The sequence below is a fragment of the Staurois parvus genome, unplaced genomic scaffold (assembly GCF_062004578.1).
Source record: "Staurois parvus isolate SC_StPar_1 unplaced genomic scaffold, SC_StPar_1.0 ptg000795l, whole genome shotgun sequence".
NCBI lineage: Eukaryota > Metazoa > Chordata > Amphibia > Anura > Ranidae > Staurois > Staurois parvus.
Window position 1 is genome coordinate 1,338,788 of NW_028318591.1, and position 19,325 is coordinate 1,358,112.

At 44.7% G+C, this 19,325-nt stretch overlaps 1 protein-coding gene across 1 annotated transcript in view; it reads right to left on the reverse strand.

Annotated features, from left to right (window-relative positions):
* The window catches only part of ARHGAP31 (Rho GTPase activating protein 31), a 305,615-nt gene extending 291,538 nt beyond the window's left edge, over positions 1-14,077 (reverse strand). The window contains exon 1 of the mRNA XM_089654741.1: positions 13,500-14,077. Within this exon, the coding sequence (XP_089510867.1) occupies positions 13,500-13,590 (91 nt within the window). The 5' untranslated portion in view covers positions 13,591-14,077. The remainder of the gene's footprint in view (positions 1-13,499) is intronic.
* Between the last annotated feature and the right edge of the window lie 5,248 nt (positions 14,078-19,325).

Genomic DNA, 19,325 nt, shown 5'->3' on the forward strand with positions numbered 1-19,325 from the left:
ATACTCGGGGTCCTTGGGCCTCTCCATTCTTCCTCCATACTCGGGGTCCTTGGGCCTCTCCATTCTTCCTCCATACTCGGGGTCCTTGGGCCTCTCCATTCTTCCTCCATACTCGGGGTCCTTGGGCCTCTCCATTCTTCCTCCCTACTTGGGGTCCTTGTGCCTCTCCATTCTTCCTCCATACTCAGGGTCCTTGTGCCTCTCCATTCTTCCTCCATACTCGGGGTCCTTGTGCCTCTCCATTCTTCCTCCATACTCGGGGTCCTTGGTTTCCAAATGAGATGCAAAAGTTGCTCTCATCAGAAAAGAGGACTTTGGACCACTGAGCAACAGACCAGGTCTGTTTTTCTTTAGCCCAGGTAAGACGCTTCTGACGTTGTTTGTTGTTCAGGAGCGGCTTGACAAGAGGAATACGACATTTGAAGCTCATGTCCAGGATCCATCTGTGTGTGGTGGCTCTTGATGCACTGACTCCAGCCTCAGTCCACTCCTTGTGAAAGTCCCCAACACTTTTGAATGTCCTTTTCCTGCCAATCCTCTCCAGGCTGCGGTCATCCCTGCTGCTTGTGCACCTTTTTCTTCCTCACTTTTCCCTTCCACATACCTTTCTATTAATGTGCTTTGATACAGCACTTTGGGAACATCCAACTTCTTTTGCAATTCCCTTTTGAGGCTTTCCCTCCTTATGGAGGGTGTCAATGATGGTGTCAGGTCAGCAGTCTTTCCCATGATTGTGATTCCTACTGAACCAGACTGAGAAACCATTTAAAGGCTCAGGAACCCTTTGCAGGTGTTATGGCTGAATTATCTGATTAGAGTGGGACACTTTGAGCCGAGAATATTCCACCTTTTCACAATATTCTCATTTTCTGAGGTTGTGGATTTGGGGTTTTCATGAGCTGTAAGCCATAATCATCACAATGATGACAAATCACGGCTTGAACTATCTTGCTTTGCATGTAATGAGTCTCATATATTAGTTTCACCTTTCAAGTTGCTGCACTGAAATAAATGGACTTTTGCACCATATTCTAAGTTTTCGAGTTTCACCTGTATGTTGGCTCCTTAGGGATCATTCAAGGCAATGGAGCCACCCGAGAACACAATACCCAGCACAGGGATCTTTGGATTGGCCCATTAGTCAAGCTTTTAGATGAGCAGCAGACATGGTGTACAGACCTCCGGGAAATGCACACCGGCGATTCATTCCAGGCGGAGCCCAACAAGCCGACACCATCACTTTCCATCAACGATCGATGAGCAGTAATGTATCCTGATAGAAACCACAGGACAGACATCAATGGAGGAGGACAGACATCAATGGAGGAGGGCAGAGAGCTGCAGAGTGGAGCTGGGATCATCATCATCCCGGACAATGGATGCTCCTCTCTCCCCCAATACATGTATCCGAATTTCCGAATCACAACTGTAACCAATTTAATCGAATCCGAAATAACGAAACTAAAAATGTCCGAAATTCAAATCAAATTCAAAAACAAAGTCAAAATATGAACACATTGCTGATTTCATTCAAAGACTGTGTATTACTATTAGAATACAGCCATCTTCCAAAATTCCAATTTTGAAAAGAATAAAAACAGAACAGAATAGATAATTAAAGAATAGAATAGAAAGGCATAGAATACAATAGAAAAGAATAGAGAAAAATAGAGATTTGAATAGAACAGAATAGAAAGAATATAGCTGTCTTCCGAAGTTGAAATTTCGAAAAGGACATGATAAAACAGAATAAAAAAAAATAGAACAGAATGGAAAAGAATAGAATAGAAAATAAAGGAATAGAATAGAATAGAAAGAATATAGCTGTCTTCCAAAATTGGAATTTTGAAAAGAATGTAATAAAAACAGAATAAAAAATAGAATAGAAAAGAATAGAATAAAAATAGAATAGAATAAAATAGAATATAGCTGTCTTCCGAAGTTGGAATTTCGAAAAGGAAATAACAAAACAGAATAAAAAAATAGAACAGAATGGAAAATAGAATAAAATACAATGGAAAATAAAGGAAAAGAATAGAATAAAAAGAATATAGCTGTCGTCCGAAATTGGAATTTAGAGAAAAATAGAATAGAAAATAAAAGGAAAAGAAGAGAAAAATAATTTAAAAAATAGAAAATAAAGGAATAGAATAGAAAAATAGATTAGAATAAAATAGAAATAATATAGCTGTCTTCCGACATTCAAATTAAAAAAAAAAAGAATGGAATAAAATAGAATAGAAAAAATAGAATAAAATAGAATTGAAAATAGAGAAATATAATAGAAAAGAATAGAAAAATATAAAATAGTATAGAATAAAGGGATAGAATAGAATAGCATAGAAAAAATAGAATACAATAGAAAGAATATAACCATCTTCTGAAATTGGAGTACTACTAGTATGTTACCTTACATTGCTGCCTGCCTTTAGTGGAGGGGTCCACAGTCTCCAGTATTTTACAAATATTCAGTAGCTGAAAAAAATCCTGATCAGAGCCCCCATTACATCAGAGTCCTCTCTTACATTAAGGTCCCCTCTTACGCCAGGGTTCTCATTAGTCCCCCCCCCCCCTTACATCAGAGTCTCCATCAGAGTCTGCTCTTGCATAAAGGTCCCCATCAGAGACCTCTCTTATATCAGAGTTCCCATCAGAGACCTCTCTAACATCAGAGTCCCCATCAGAGACCTCTCTTACATCAGAGTCCCCATCAGAGACCTCTCTTACATCAGAGTCCACATCAGAGTCCTCTCTTACATCAAAGTCTGCTCTTATATCAGAGTCCTCATCAGAATCTGCTCTTACATCAGAGTCCCAATCAGAGTTTTCTGTTACATCAGGGTTCTAATTAGAGCTCATCCTTACATCAGAATCTGCATCAGTCCTCTCTTGCATCGGGGTCCCCATCAGAGTCATCCCCCTTGCATCAAAAGTGGAAGACCATAGGCAGCCCCTGCTGACCCCCAATCTGTGCACATTGCAGATACCCCACTAACCGTAGCCATGGGCCGGATAACATCTTGTCGTGGGCCAGATGTGGCCGGCGGGTTGTAATTTGGAGACTCCTGATTTAGTGATGAGGAGGAGTCGGATCAGACTAAGTCGTGGTTTGCCCTGTGTTGTGGTCGCACCAACGGTAACATCGGTGTGAATGGGCCCCAACACTCAGGCGTCACCATACACCATAATACACGGGTGGAGATCTTCTAACTTCGCTGAGGCCTGACGGTTGATTATCTCCACTATATGGGCAGAAGAATGAGCGCCCCTCCCCCAACCAATAATAGGATCATTTCCCATCTCGTGTCTGTGGGTACCGTAAAAAAAAAAAAAATCAATACAATTTCCCAATTTGATGAAGCGGATTCCCAGCTCAGCGTGTCTCGGACACGCCATACACATGCCTTAACCATGATCTGATTTTATATCACAAATATTTTTGAACCAAAGCCAGATCTGCGTCGTACATACACTGTAATTATAAATGACATACAATCCCTCGGCCTGTAATTATCGCAATCATCGATCTCCAAATATTAGCCTGCAGGGGGAATGAGGGGGGCGATAAAACAGATACGAAGTGTCCACACCCAGCACCTATGGCATGTTGGAAAATGATTTGCACTCCGGGTGCGACTTCCCATGCGATTTGCCATGCCGTGCGAGTTGCAAATCACATGGCAAGTCGCACCCTATTGCCTGCAATTATAGCGGTCACATCGGTGCGATTCTGACTTGGTCGGAGCCGCACCGACTTCTAAAGTACTGCTTCAGGTGCGGCTTTCACAGACATCTGCGTCTTGCAAGTCGCGCCTCAAGTCGGTATGACATCCAACTTTGAAATCGTGCGAATTCCAGCGAAGTCGCACGATTTCAAAGTCAGATGGGTGCAGGGGCGGACTGACCATTCGAGCACTCGGGCACTGCCCAAGCGCCCGGGGTCAGTAGGGGGCCCCCATAAAATGCCCCGGTACCTTTTATAGGCCTTTTTTTGAGTGTGGGCGAGGACATAGGGGCCCCATGATCCCCTATTGCCCGGGGGCCCCATGAGTTGTCAGTCCGCCCCTGGATGGGTGTGACCTGGAGTGTAAAAGGAGAAGGTGAAGACTGCAGATCTATGTTCAATTAGATCTAATGGGTCCATTCCACTTGACATGGATGCTTGGTAAATGTTGGAGAGTTGGCGGTCTCTTCTATCTCCTGGGACCTCTGCTGGTGAGACCTCTGCTGGTGAGACCTCTGCTGGTGAGACCTCTGCTGGTGAGACCTCTGCTGGTGAGACCTCTGCTGGTGAGACCTCTGCTGGTGAGACCTCTGCTGGTGAGACCTCGGGGGTTCCACATTTTCTGTGCCCATCGGGAGGGGCTCCCACCATCCCTGTTGGATTCTATTTATTATGGAGAATGTAACAGGAGAAGCTGGGAACCCCACAAGGCACGTGGGAATGCTCAGAAATCTAAAGCTAGCAGCAGTGGAGACAAAAACTATGGAAGGGAGCTCCTACCACTGGAGTCAAGAAGGCTAGGTTCACCAGACCTAACTGTAACCCAAATATCACTTTTGGGTGGAGTGACCCTTTACGTGGAGTGTTGTTTTCAACACACAGCTGGTTTCCTGGCCAAGAATCTCATAGATAACTGATGGCTCCCATGTTGGAGCCTTATTTTGGCCAACGTGGGAGCTACCAGAGTGTTATGCAGCAATTTCAGGATCTATAGGGCAGCCTTTCTCAACCTTTTCAACACAGAGGAACCCTTGAAATAACTTTCTGGTCCTGGGGAACCCCTGCTAAAAATGAAAAATGAAGAAGTACCCCCTTACAGACAGCTAAAAAGATCAATGGTGTCAGTGAGAACCTATCTGGGAAATTGCTCAAGGAACCCATAGCAACCTCTGAAGGAACCTTAGAGTTCCATGGAAACCTGCTTGAGAAACCATGCTTTAACCTTCTCCTTTTTAACCCCAAGGAACCCTAGCAACCTCTATTTGTGGATATTAGGGAAAAAAATTACTATCTACAGCTCATGATACATTAGTGTGATGGTCATTGGGAAGGATTCCCCCTTACAGAGAGCTAAAAAGATCAATGGTGTCAGAAGGAACTTATCTGAGAAGCAGAAAGTGGTCATTGCTCAAAGAACCCCTATCAGCCTCCAGAGCAGTGGTCTCCAGACTGCAGCTCTTTGCTTGTCTTTGTCTGGCCCTTGAGGCACTAGTCCTCCAAATGATACAAAGTACTATTCCTTCTACTGACACCAATGATGGAGCTCTATTGCTCTCACTGACACCAGTGTGGGGGCATTATTCCTTCCACTGACACCAGCAATGGGGCACTATTTCTCCCACTGACACCAGCAATAAGATACTACTCCTCCCATTGACACCAATGTTGTGGCACTATTCCTCCCACTGACACCAACGATGAGGCACTATTCTTCTGACAGACACCAGCGATGGGGCATTGTTCCTCACACTAACACCAATGATGAGCAAACTGTTGGCGCTATATAAATCCTGTGTAATAATATTAATAATAATAATGATGAGGCACTACTCCTCCAATTGCCACCAATGATGGGACTCTATTCCTCTTGCTGACACCAGAAATGGGGCACTATTCCTCCCACTCACACCAATGATGGGACACTCCTCCTCCTATTGACACCAATGATGGGGCACCATTCCTCCCACTGACACCAGTGATGGGACACTCTTATTGACACCAATGATATGGCACTATTCCTCCCATTAACACCAATGATGGGACACTACTCCTTTCTCTGGCACCAGCAATGGGGCACTATATTCCTCCCACTGACACCAATGATGGGATACTACTCCTCCTAGTGACACCAATGATATGGCACTATTCCTCCCATTAACACCAATGATGGGACACTACTCCTTTCACTGGCACCAGCAATGGGGCACTATATTCCTCCCACTGACACCAATGATGGGATACTACTCCTCCTAGTGACACCAATGATATGGCACTATTCCTCCCATTGACACCAGCAATGGGGCACTATTCCTCCCATTGACACCAGCAATGGGGCACTATTCCTCCCATTGACACCAATGATGAGACACTACTCCTCTCACTGATATGAGCAATGAGACACTATTCCTCTCACTTACACCAGAGATGGGACACTATTCCTTCCACTGATGTCAACCCAACAATTTGACACTATTCCGCCTTCTACTGACCACAGGTGCTATGTAATTTATTTACTCCCACTGACCACAAAGACTGAAATCTTGTCGACTCCCATTGATACTGTGGCATTTACTACTCCCAGTGGTCACAGTCCAGCCCACCTAAAGTTTGAAAGACAGTAAACTGGTCCTTTGTTTCGAACAGGGGGTATGATGCCTTCTGTGGTCAAGAAGCAAGACATTGCAGAGCTGGCCTGTGTACACCCCTGGCTGCTGCCTCTGCAGCTAAAAGTGGGTAGCAGAAGCCTTTCTCAACCAGGGTTCTTTCAGATTTATCTAGGGGTTCCTTGATTAGTGAGCAACCTCGGCCTCTTAGAGGAGTAACCACTGATTTGGCCATCAGTAAGTGGGGATTCCACCCAATGACCACAAATGTAAAGAGCATTCCACCTAGTAACCATCACACTAATGTACAGTAGATATTAGATATAGTAAATTTTTATCAGGAGTTCACTGAGTCCAGAAAGTTATTTCAAGGGTTCCCCCCATGCTTCAGACCAGCCTTTCTCAACCAGGGTTCCTTAAGATTTTTCTAGGGGTTCCTTGAGTAATGAGCAACCTTGGCCTCTCAGATGAGGTGTGTGTGTGTGTGATGTTGGCCCAGAGTGAACATCAGAGCAGAATCCATAGTCTTTGACAACAGCTGGGAATTATATAGCTACCTGCCCCATGTTCAGGTCTTCAATCACATCAACTGGCAGAAGGACATCTTTCAGAAGAAGCTTTCCTTGTGGCTCTGAGATGTCACGTGAAAGCCGCAAAGAAAGCCAATACTGGATGTGAAAAAGTGTCAGTCTCTCTAGGAACACCCACCTTTCACTATGCCCATCAATCACTCTAGCACCATGGTACCTTGTCTGTAGCCTACAGTTCCTACCATCAGAAGGGCTAGTTAAAGCTTCCCAGTCCACCCCTGTGAACTTACAACAGTTTCTTCCTATTACTTTGCCTGACCCGATTATATATGTTCAGCAGAGATGGAGATTTGACACCTAGAAGTTCTATATTCTATATTTGGCCAAGTTTTGGTCCTCCTAGACAACTTGTTAGACAATAAACTATGTCCTTTAGGAACACCAACCTTTCACCATGTCCACAAATAGAGTGCTAGCACTGTGGTAGACGTTTTGTAGCACACAGTCCCTACTATAAATGGGCTAGTTAAAGTTTCAGTCCTCCCCTATGCACTTACAACAATTTCTCTCTATTACTTTGAGTGATGGAACTTGGGTACTCTGAGGTTCTATATATTTGGCCAAGTCCTGGTGCTCCTGAAAAACTTTTGTTAGAGAATAAACTATGAACTTTAGAACACCCACCTTTCATCCTGCCCACCAGTCACTCTAGCACCGTGGTAGACTTTCTGTAACCCATAGTCTGTACCATCAAATGGGCTAGTTATAGGCTCCCAGTCCTTCCTTGTGTACTCAGGACATATTTTAATAATACTTTGTGATAAATGGGCAGTGGCAATGGGGCACCTAGAGGTCTACAGACTCTTGGTGCTCCTGAAGGACTTGTTGGGCAGAGCTTAACTTTTGCCATTGAGAGTTCATCTCCTCCACTTTCTAAACCTCTACATTGGCCCATAGTGATGTTGAGTGGCCCAGTTGACCAATAGGAAGCAGCAGAAAGTTTCTAATCCCTGAGTTTAGAGAATTCTTGCATGGAAATGGGCACCTAGTGGTCTAGAGAGTGTTTTTGCACATAAGGGATTTTTGTTAGGCAGAGCTTAACTTCTGCCATTGAGAGTTTGTCTTTACCACCTAAGGAATCTCTACACTGGCCCATAACTATGTTAGGTGGCCCAGCTGGCTAATAGGAAGCTACAGGAAGTTTCTAAACTCTGAGTTCACAAATGTAATTCAAATATACCATCTGTACCTGGAAATCATTGTGAACAGCTGGTAACTCAAAAAATTTACAAGAGCAGTGAATGCATATTAACTCTACTGTCCTCCAAAGACATACTGGTAGGTTCATTGGCTTTATAAATCTCCCCCAAATATATAAAGGGCTGCATAAATTATTGGATCTAAATAAATTCCTATAATAAACAAAGAAAAATATAATTTGGAAGGCATTATGGAGGATGCATACTTGCCCACTGTAGCAAGGAGATCCTGAGGTGCTTTGCTCCTTATTTATGTAACCTGAAGCAGCTCTGCACTGGGGATCAGGCTGCAAACTTCATTCATATTGGCTGAAAGCTCTGCTGGCATGAGCATGTCAGTTTGTGACTGCAGTGAAGTTAAGAGACTACAGCGCTGCAGTATTATGTTGTTACAGCATCAAGTAGGCGTATGCTACCTCTAATGGTTATGTACAACGTCTCTAGTGTCCTGCTCTGTATTGTTTAAAGCAAATGCAAATTTCAAGTTAAGTTATGCATCAGACCAGGCTTTTTCAACCAAGGTTCCTTCAGATTTTTCTAAGGGATCCTTGAGTAGTGAGCAACCTCGGCCTCTCAGATGAGTAACCACTGATTTGGCCATCAGTAAGGGGGGGTTCCTCCCAATGACCGCAAATCTAAAGAGCATTCCACCTAGTAACCATCACACTAATGTACAGTAGATATAGTAAATTTTTATCAGGCGTTCCCTGAGTCCAGAAAGTTATTTCAAGGGTTCCCCCCATGCATTAGACCAGCCTTTCTCAACCAGGGTTCCTTCAGATTTTTCTAGAGTTTCCTTGAGTAGTGAGCAACCTCGGCCTCTCAGATGAGTAACCACTGACACCATTGATTTGGCTATCAGTAAGGGGGGGGGGGGGGATTCCTCCCAATGACAACAAATGTAAAGAGCATTCCACTTAGTAACCATCACACTAATGTACAGTAGATACTGTAGATATAGTACATTTTTATCAGGAGTTCCCCGAGTCCAGAATGTTATTTCAAGGGTTCCCCCCATGCATTAGACCAGCCTTTCTCAACCAGGGTTCCTTCAGATTTTTCTAGAGGTTCCTTGAGTAGTGAGCAACCTCGGCCTCTCAGCTGAGTAACCACTGACACGCTAATATACAGTAGATATAGTACATTTTTATCAGGAGTTCCCTGAGTCCAGAAAGTTATTTCAAGGGTTCCCCCATGCCGTAGACCAACCTTTCTCAACCAGGGTTCCTTCAGATTTTTCTAGGGGTTCCTTGAGTAGTGAGCAACCTCGGCCTCTCAGATGAGTAACCACTGACACCAATGATTTGGCCATCAGTAATGGGGGATTCCTCCCAATGACCACAAATGTAAAGAGCATTCCACCTAGTAACCATCACACTAATGTACAGTATATTGTAGATACTGTAGATATAGTAAATTTTTATCAGGCGTTTCCCTGAGTCCAGAAAGTTATTTCAAGGGTGCACTAGACCAGCCTTTCTCAACCAGGGTTCCTTAAGAACAATTAAGAAAGGTTGAATTAGGCAGATGCAATTGTGAGACGACATGAGCAAGGACATGCTTGAGATTGGCATAGTGCTACTTCCAAGCAGTAGAAATGGGGTTTATAAATATTAAGCTGTGATCTCTCTTATGAATTATAATTCTGCACCTTCTAGGTAAACTTCTCTTGGAGCATCCAACACAAGATCAATTGGCTTATGCCAACACATGCAAGCAGCCCATGCCAACCAACTATATGGTAACCTACATGGCAGTCAATTGCACCATTACCCATGGCAAGCGCACATCCTGTATGGGTGTCATTGCAATAGCTCAATGCATTTTTCATCGCTGACTTGCCTTTTTAAATAAGCCGATACCAATGATCCCATTATCCCACATTTCTTGCTGTTTGCACAGAAGATGTTGTAAGAAGAACTCTTTTATGGGGCGGACCATGAGGAATGACTAGCATTCCTGTTAACCCTTTTATGGTTACCAGAGACTTCCTGAATCTCAGTCTGCTGACATCAGGTCTAGGCAAGAACATCAATGCATACTGTGAACCTCCAGACAGTCAGAATATATTGATTAATACAAATACGACGCTGAAGCCTAAGGCAGAAAAAAAGGTTAAACCACGGCCACCATCTAGGTTCCTGCAGGCAATTATCCTGGACAGTCGTCAGTACAGATTATTGCTTTCCATGCCATGAGAACCTGTCCTGTCTGTGCTGACGTTATAATGCTTTGGGCTAGCATATAAAAGGTTAATGTCCTAGGACTACCTTAGAGTTTTTTTTTTCATCAGTGAAAGGAGCTCCATAGTTGTGTGGTTAATTCAGTTCAGATGTTCCCTGGCCTGATCAATGTACTGGGATTAACCCTTCTCCTACTGGAACCCTGGGGGGGATCATTCAGGCAGCTGCCAAAGTTTTAGGAAGTTTCCAAACTCTGACTATTATTACATAGCCAACCCCAATCCTCAAAAGCAACTTGGTGCGTCACATGTTGGACGTCTCAAGGGTCTAGACCAGGTTTTCTCAACTATGGTTCCTCCAGAAGTTGCTAGGGGTTCCTTGACGAATACGCAATTTCTCAGGTTCTCAATATCACTTGGAGGACTAGTGCCCCAAGGGCCGGATAAAGGCAGCCAAAGTGTTGCAGTTTGGAGACCACTGCTCTAGAGGTTGCTAGGGGTTCCTTGAGCAATGACCAGTTTGTGCCTCGCAGATAAGTTCCTACTGACACCATTGATCTTTTTAGCTATCTGTAAGGGGAAATTCTTCCCAATGACCATCACACTAATGTATATAGAGTCATTTTTTTTCACCAATATCCACAAATAGAGGTTGCTAGGGGTTCCTTGGGGTTAAACAGGGGAAGGTAAAGCATGGTTTCTCAACCAGGTTTCCATGGAACCCTAAAGTTCCTTCAGAGGTTGCTAAGGGTTCCTTGAGCGATCAGCAATTTCCCAGATAGGTTCTCACTGATACCACTGATCTTTTCAGCTATCTGTAAGGGGGAATTCTTCCTCAATGACCATCACACTAATGAATATAGAGTCATTTTTTCCCCAATATCCACAAATAGAGGTTGCTAGGGGTTCCTTGGGGTTAGAAAGGAGAAGGTAAAGCATGGTTTCTCAACCAGGTTTCCATGGAACCCCAAAGGTTCCTTCAGAGGTTGCTAAGGGTTCCTTGAGCAATGAGCAATTTCCCAGATAGGTTCTCACTGATACCACTGATATTTTTAGCTATCTGTAAGGGGGAACTCTTCCCAAAGACCATCACACTAATGTATATAGAGTAATTTTTTCCCAATATCCACAAATAGAGGTTGCTAGGGGTTCCTTGGGGTTATAAAGGAGAAGGTAAAGCATGGTTTCTCAACCAGGTTTCCATGGAACCCTAAGGTTCCTTCAGAGGTTGCTAAGGGTTCCTTGAGCAATCAGCAATTTCCCAGATAGGTTCTCACTGATACCATTGATCTTTTTAGCTATCTGTAAAGGGGAATTCTTCCTCAATGACCATCACAATAATGTATATAGAGTCATTTTTTTCCCAATATCCACAAATAGAGGTTGCTAGGGGTTCCTTGGGGTTAGAAAGGAGAAGGTAAAGCATGGTTTCTCAACCAGGTTTCCATGGAACCTTAAGGTTCCTTCAGAGGTTGCTAAGGGTTCCTTGAGCAATGAGCAATTTCCCAGATAGGTTCTCACTGATACCACTGATCTTTTTAGCTATCTGTAAGGGGGAATTCTTCCTCAATGACCGACACACTAAATGTATATAGAGTCATTTTTTTCCCAATATCCACAAATAGAGGTTGCTAGGGGTTCCTTGGGGTTAGAAAGGAGAAGGTAAAGCATGGTTTCTCAACCAGGTTTCCATGGAACCTTAAGGTTCCTTCAGAGGTTGCTAAGGGTTCCTTGAGCAATCAGCAATTTCCCAGATAGGTTCTCACTGATACCACTGATCTTTTTAGCGATCTGTAAGGGGGAATTCTTCCCAATGACCATCCCACTAATGTATATAGGGTCATTTTTTTCCCCAATACCCACAAATAGAGGTTGCTAGGGGTTCCTTGGGGTTAAAAAGGGGAAGGTAAAGCATGGTTTCTCAACCAGGTTTCCATGGAACCCTAAGGTTCCTTCAGAGGTTGCTAAGGGTTCCTTGAGCAATCAGCAATTTCCCAGATAGGTTCTCACTGATACCACTGATCTTTTTAGCGATCTGTAAGGGGGAATTCTTCCCAATGACCATCCCACTAATGTATATAGGGTCATTTTTTTCCCCAATATCCACAAATAGAGGTTGCTAGGGGTTCCTTGGGGTTAAAAAGGGGAAGGTAAAGCATGGTTTCTCAACCAGGTTTCCATGGAACCCCAAAAGGTTCCTTCATAGGTTGCTAAGGGTTCCCTGAGCAATTTCCCAGATAGGTTCTCACTGACACCTTTGATCATTTTTAGCTGTCTGTAAGGGGGTACTTCTTCCCAATGACCATTTGTGGTCATTGGGAAGAAGTACCCCCTTACAGACAGCTAAAAAAGATCAATGATGTCAGTGAGAACCTATCCGTATTTTTCCCACTGACCATCACATTAATGTTGTAGATATAATCATTTTTAGCAGAAAGTGACCAGAACCAGTGACTATGACCAGAAAGTTATTTCAAGGGTTCCTCTTTGCTGAAAGGGTTAAGAAAGACGGGTCTAGACATCAACCCAACACTGTTGTATTTACTAAACTACGTTCAACTATTACTCAAAATTACAAAAAAAAAAAAAAATATGGACACGGATGAAACGCAAGATTAAAAAAAGTTTAGCAATTTTGGGACAAACCCCTAAAGTTTTTGACAGTCCCGGGACCTAAGAGCCAGATGGCCACTATCTGAACACAGATTGCATCATTTGAATTACTGAGTGTGAGAAGATAAAAGCGTAGTCATCATTTCCTGTACAGTTATTTCCTGCCCCAGGGCTGCAAGAGGTTAATCATATCACTACGAGATTTCTACGCCAGATTAGCACAATAGAGAATTTCCAAGCAGTCAACATTTTAAAATAGCTTCCAGGGACACTTTGCTGCTGATCCTCTAAAATAACATGTTTCGAAGACAGCTATATCATCAACTACTGCAAGTTACGAGGCTGAAAAATACTCAAAATTTCAATCGCTCAACCTAGAAAACCTACAAGGGATGTGACAAGCAGCAAAGTTTAAGTTGTCTTCTCTTTTAGCTCATCTAGGTTTCACAGTATAGTTCGTCCCGAAGAACGTTGGACATTTCCAAGGACGAAAAAAATTCCACAGACACGTCACAACCCAGCGGCGTTCCCCGTAACTCAAGCATGATTGACACGCAACTTAAAAAAAAAAGCGAAAAGTTGACCTACCATCTTGTCCGGAGGACTCCAGGTACTCGGTCAAGTCACATCCAAAGGCTCCCTTCTTCTTGGACTTCGGCTTGGCACCCTTGTTCTTCATGGGTTAGTCCACAAGAGGAGCCCCCCTCCCCTCCTGGTGGAAAATAAATGAAATATCTAGAAATTAAGGGGCGACGAGGGGGTGAGGGAATGCAAATCAGAGAGCCAACATTGAGGATATCCCAACAGATCCCAGTCACTCCATGAAAAGCAAAAGCGAGATCCAAGCAGCTCAGCTGTCACTTTGGGGTGGGGAGGAGTAAAGGGAGTGGGATGCACGCTGGAAGATCCTCAGACTGAGATGGGCAGCCTAAAGGAGACATCTCATCCTGGGGCACCCCGGGTGGCTTCGGTGGAGGGCGCTGAGGCTGCTCCTGCGCAGGGCTGGCCGGTGGGAGTTTGGCATCTGCTCAGCCAGAGGCAGGGCGCAGTCTTACGTTCGCTGTGCCACCTAGGCAATGCCAACCACAAAAAACCGTGCCAGGCCAAGAGAACTTGCCCTTTTTTTTAGTTCCTCCGCCTAAGCCAGCAATCCAAGAGGTACCATCACCAGTTCCAAAGTCTGAAATGACTTTTTTTGACCTATCTGTGTTTTTTTTTCCTCCTTCCTCCTTTTCTTACAAATCACAGGGTTATCCAGCTCAGGAAACGCTGTTAAGGAAATGAGGAAGGGGGGGGATGTTTTTTGGCAGAGGGAGTTAGGGGTGGGGGGAGGTGGTGGTATGACAGGGGGAGGGAGAGAGAGAGAGAGGAGTTCTGACATGCAGGAGATAACGGGACAGCTCAGACCAGACTGAGGCGCACTGAGCGCCCTTGGAGCAGAGGCGCAAGCGGCACCCACTGCAAATGAATCATGCCTAAGGCCGGGTCATGCCAGATGCAGTACAGTGCGGGTTTTCCCATACGCATATGGGTTCCAATGGTCCTAGTTCACACCAGTGCAGTAAAAAAAATTTGTTGCATTTTTTCTGCATTAAACTGTACTGAAATGCGGAAAAAACGCAAACAAGGGGCACAAACGCAGTGCAGTAAAAAATTTAAAAAAATTAGAACGTGTTGCATTTTTTCTGCATTAAACTGTACCGAAACGCGGAAAAAATGCAAACACAGGGCACAAACGCAGTGCAGTAAAAAAAAAACAAAAAAAAAGTATAGCATTTTTTCTGCATTAAACTGTACTGAAACGCAGCAAAAAACACAAACACACTGCAGTAAAACAATAAAAAATATTAGAATGTGTTGCATTTTTCTGCAATAAACTGTACTGAAGTGCAGCAAAAAATGCAAACACAGGGCACAAACGCAGTGCAGTTAAAAAAAAAAAAAAAAGTATAGCATTTTTTCTGCATTAAACTGTACTGAAACGTGGCAAAAAACACAAACGCAGTGCAGTAAAACAATAAAAAAAATTAGAATGTGTTGCATTTTTCTGTATTAAACTGTACTGAAACGCGGCAAAAAATGCAAACATGGCACAAACGCAGAGCAGTAAAAAAAAAAAATTAGAACGTGTTGCATTTTTCTGCAAAAAACTGTACTCAAATGCGGCAAAAAAACGCAAACACGGCACAAACGCAGTGCAGAACAAAAAAGAAATTGGAGCATGTTGCACCGAAATACAATACATGCAGTCCAGTGCAATTTTTTTCTGCAAGAAATACACATGGATAGTAGGTTGCATGGTTTCCAATGGCATAGTTCACACCAGTGCGGTCAGTTCCAGAAAAAAAAATGCAGAACATGCTTAATTTTTCCTGCACTGGACTGTACTGAAACGCAGTAAAATGCATCAAAAACACACCGGAACAAATTAAAAACGCACCAGACCCCACTACTCTGAAACCTAGGAAAAAGCAAGAAAAAAAAAATCTGGTAACGTACCGGAACGCATCAAAAATGTGTTAAAAACACGCATTCAGAAACGCATCCAGAACAGAACTGGAGTGTTTTTTTGTGGTGTGAACCAGACCGCAAAAAAGAAGGAAAATGCAGACAGCATGTCCTCAGATGAATGGCATAGGATCACGCTGTGCGTTCCTTTGCGATTCACATGCGGATCTGTGCGATGTGATTTCAGCCAATTCATTGTGAATGGACTAAGCCTTGCTGCACACCTATGCGTTTTTAATGCACAGATGTGACCGTGTCCCATAGGAAGCCATATTAAATAGACTGTAATGAGTTCTGCAATAAACAAAAGTACAGTCCATTTAACATGGCTTCCTATGGGACACGGTCACATCTATGCGTTTTCACCCGGTGCGTTTTTGTAAAGGGTCAGGGACTTTTTTTTTTCCTCCAACAGATTGCAACACGCATAGGTGTGAACCAGGACTAGCACCCTCCCAGGGGCGGACTGACCATTTGGAAACTCGGGCACTGCCCGAGGGCCCAGGGTCAGTAGGGGGCCCCATGAGATGCCCCTGGTACCTTTTTCATAGGCTTTTTTGAGTTTGGGCAAGGACACAGGGGCCCCATGATCCCCTATTGCCCGGGGGCACCATGAGTTGTCAGTCCGCCCCTGCAGGGGCCCCATGATCCCCTATGGCCCGGGGGCCCCATGAGTTGTCAGTCTGCCCCTGCAGGGGGCCCCATGATCCCCTATGGCCCGGGGGCCCCATGAGTTGTCAGTCCGCCCCTGCAGGGGCCCCATGATCCCCTATTGCCTGGGGGCCCCATGAGTTGTCAGTCCGCCCCTGCACTGCACTGTACCGAAAGTAGTGCACTACTTTTAAAAACGCAACGCAACTGGATCGCATGGTACTATGCGATCCGATGTGGGCAGACGCACTGCGTTTGTGCGCTGTGTTTGAGGTGTTGCTAACTTTGTATTGACATGTGTTGATCACAAATGCGGTTTTCCAGGAACGCCCTGTGTGATTCATGCCTGGGCATGGTGGGAAAAAAAAAAAAGGAGGAAAAAACCCATCTGGAACGCACCGAAATGCATCAAAAGCGCACATGCAGAAACGCATAGTGTGAACTGTAAGCAAAAACATATCTGAAGTGCGTTTTTGTAGTGCGATCTGGTCCTCATTGGACTATTAAAGTGCAACTGTAAGGCTTCGTTCACACCTAGCATCTTGTGAGTGCGCATTTTTGCGCATCCTCACGCTACACGCATAGGGCAGCCCATTCATTTCCATGGGCTGTCCTATGCGCAACAAAAGTGCCAAAGAAGCAAATGTACCTTTCTGAGCGTTTGAGTTTTGACGCCCATCCTCTGGGGTGGCATTAACAATAAATGGCACTGCAGGAGCGACGCACGTTTGACACGCATTCCACGGACGCACACCGTTGTGTTCATTCACGGAACGCTCAGGAGTGAATGCATACTTAATATAACGCACATCACTGTAGACATCATAAATATTTGGGGTTTTTTTTATTACAGGTATTTATATAGCGGACAGGTTACGCAGCGCTTTATGTATTGTCCAATCATATCAGTCCTTGCCGTAGGAGCTTACAATCTAAGGTCGGGTGTGAATGCATACTTAATATAACGCACATCACTGTAGACATCATAAATATTTGTTTTTTTTTTATTACAGGTATTTATATAGCAGACAGGTTATGCAGCACTTTATGTATTGTCCAATCATATCAGTCCTTGCCCTAGGACAAGGGTAGGCAACCTGCGGCTCTCTAGCTGTTGTGGAACTACATTTCCCATGAGGCATTGCAACATTACAAAACTGACAGTTACAGCTATGACTTGCAGAGGCATGATGGAACTTGTAGTCCTGCGGCTCTCAGGTTGCCTACCACTGCACTAGGAGCTTACAATCTAAGGTCGGGTGTGAATGCATACTTAATATAATACATATCACTGTAGACATCATAAATATTTGTTTCTGCTATTTTTTTTATTACAGGTATTTATATAGCGGACAGGTTACGCAGCGCTTTATGTATTGTCCAATCATATCAGTCCTTGCCCTAGGAGCTTACAATCTAAGGTCCAGGCCTCGTATGCAATGGCCAATTTGGGCTAGGTTCGCACTTGTGCGTTTGCTTTATCGTGCATTTTCTATGTGTGTGTTGCAACCCCCAACTGAAGACGTACACGCGTACGAAACGCGTTTTGGAGGAGCCTTGACGTCACGCCGCCGGATCAAGGAGGTCCGGCGGCCCCTATTTCCAACCAGCTGGGGACCTCCGGTTGAATATTCTTGATGACATCCACCTATCCCGGGTCGATTCCATTCCTATCCTGAGAGGGACCCACTGGCAGACCTCCACTATACCAGGGGCGGACTGACAGCTCATGGGGCCCCCGGGCAATAGGGGATCATGGGGCCCCTGTGTCCTTGCCCAAACTCAAAAAAGCCTATGAAAAAGGTACCAGGGGCATCTCATGGGGCCCCTTACTGACCCCGGGCCCTCGGGCAGTGCCCGAGTTTCCAAATGGTCAATCCGCCCCTGCACTATACTATACATTGCGCATAACCATTGCGCGTCCGGTGAGTGCGCAATTTACCTATTACCTTGCCCCTCACCTATCCTTTAAAGGAGTGATGTACTAAAGTCACACGGAGCTCTTTATACTATTTACAAACTTATATACATATGTTCTGCATTATTTATTGAGGACTTTTCGTATATTGAGGACTATTCACATGTTTAGCGCTGCACTTATTTTACTTTTATGTGTCATTTGGAAGGTTTATGGTTTCCTTTTTACTGCGCATAGCCGCTTATTTATATTGAGCGCTCGCTGAGCTGTCTTTTCTTTCTAAGCTTCAAGAAGTGCTGAAGCCTGCTAGCAGTTTGTTTAAAGTGGCAATCAGCACTCCTATTAGGATCTGTGTTCAACATTTACAAACTGGAGCTGAATGGCACTTTAAAAGCTTCCACCAAGCTTGCTGTTCACACTGCCCTTGTACTAGCTGATGCCGTGTCAGACAGGCCTTCACCACTTTCCTACCACGCTATAGCCGAATGACAGCTACAGAGCACTAGTCCAGTTCTGGGAGGGCCTCATCCTCCCACACCGCGCTCCCCATGCGCCCCCAGCGGCATGCACCTGGTGCTTTGGACACAGTTGATCACATGACATGGTAAAGGGCCAATCACAGCGGCCTTTTTCCACGTGATCAGCTGTGTCCAATCACAGCTGATCACCTAAATACACTTGCCGGTTATCTGCAGTACCTTCCTCCACTGTCACAGCGCGAAGAAAGTACTGCCGGTACCAAAAAACTGTCAAAGCAGACATCTGCACTGATTATCAGTGCTGCCCGTCAGTGCCCAACAGTGCTGCCAATCTGTGCCAGTCAGTGCCACCAGTCAGTGCTGCCAGTCAGTGCCCTTCAGTACTACTTATCAGTGCCCATCATTGCTGCCTATCAGTGCCGCATATCAGTGCAGCATCATCAGTGCCTCCTCATCAACGCCCACCAGTGCCGCCTCATCAGTACTGCTTATCAGTGTCATCTCATCAGTGCCCAACAGTGCTGCCCCTCAGTGCCCAACAGTGACCAACAATGCCACCAGTCAGTGCTGCCAGTCAGTGCCCTTCAGTACTACCTATTAGTGCCCATCATTTCTGCCTATCAGTGCCGCATATCAGTGCAGCATCATCAGTGCCTCCTCTTCAATGCCCACCAGTGCCGCCTCATCAGTACTGCTTATCAGTGTCATCTCATCAGTGCCCAACAGTGCTGCCCCTCAGTGCCCAACAGTGCTGCCCATCAGTGACCAACAGTGCTGCCCAGCAGTGCTGCCAATCTGTGCCAGTCAGTGCCACAAGTCAGTGCTGCCAGTCAGTGCCCTTCAGTACTACCTATTAGT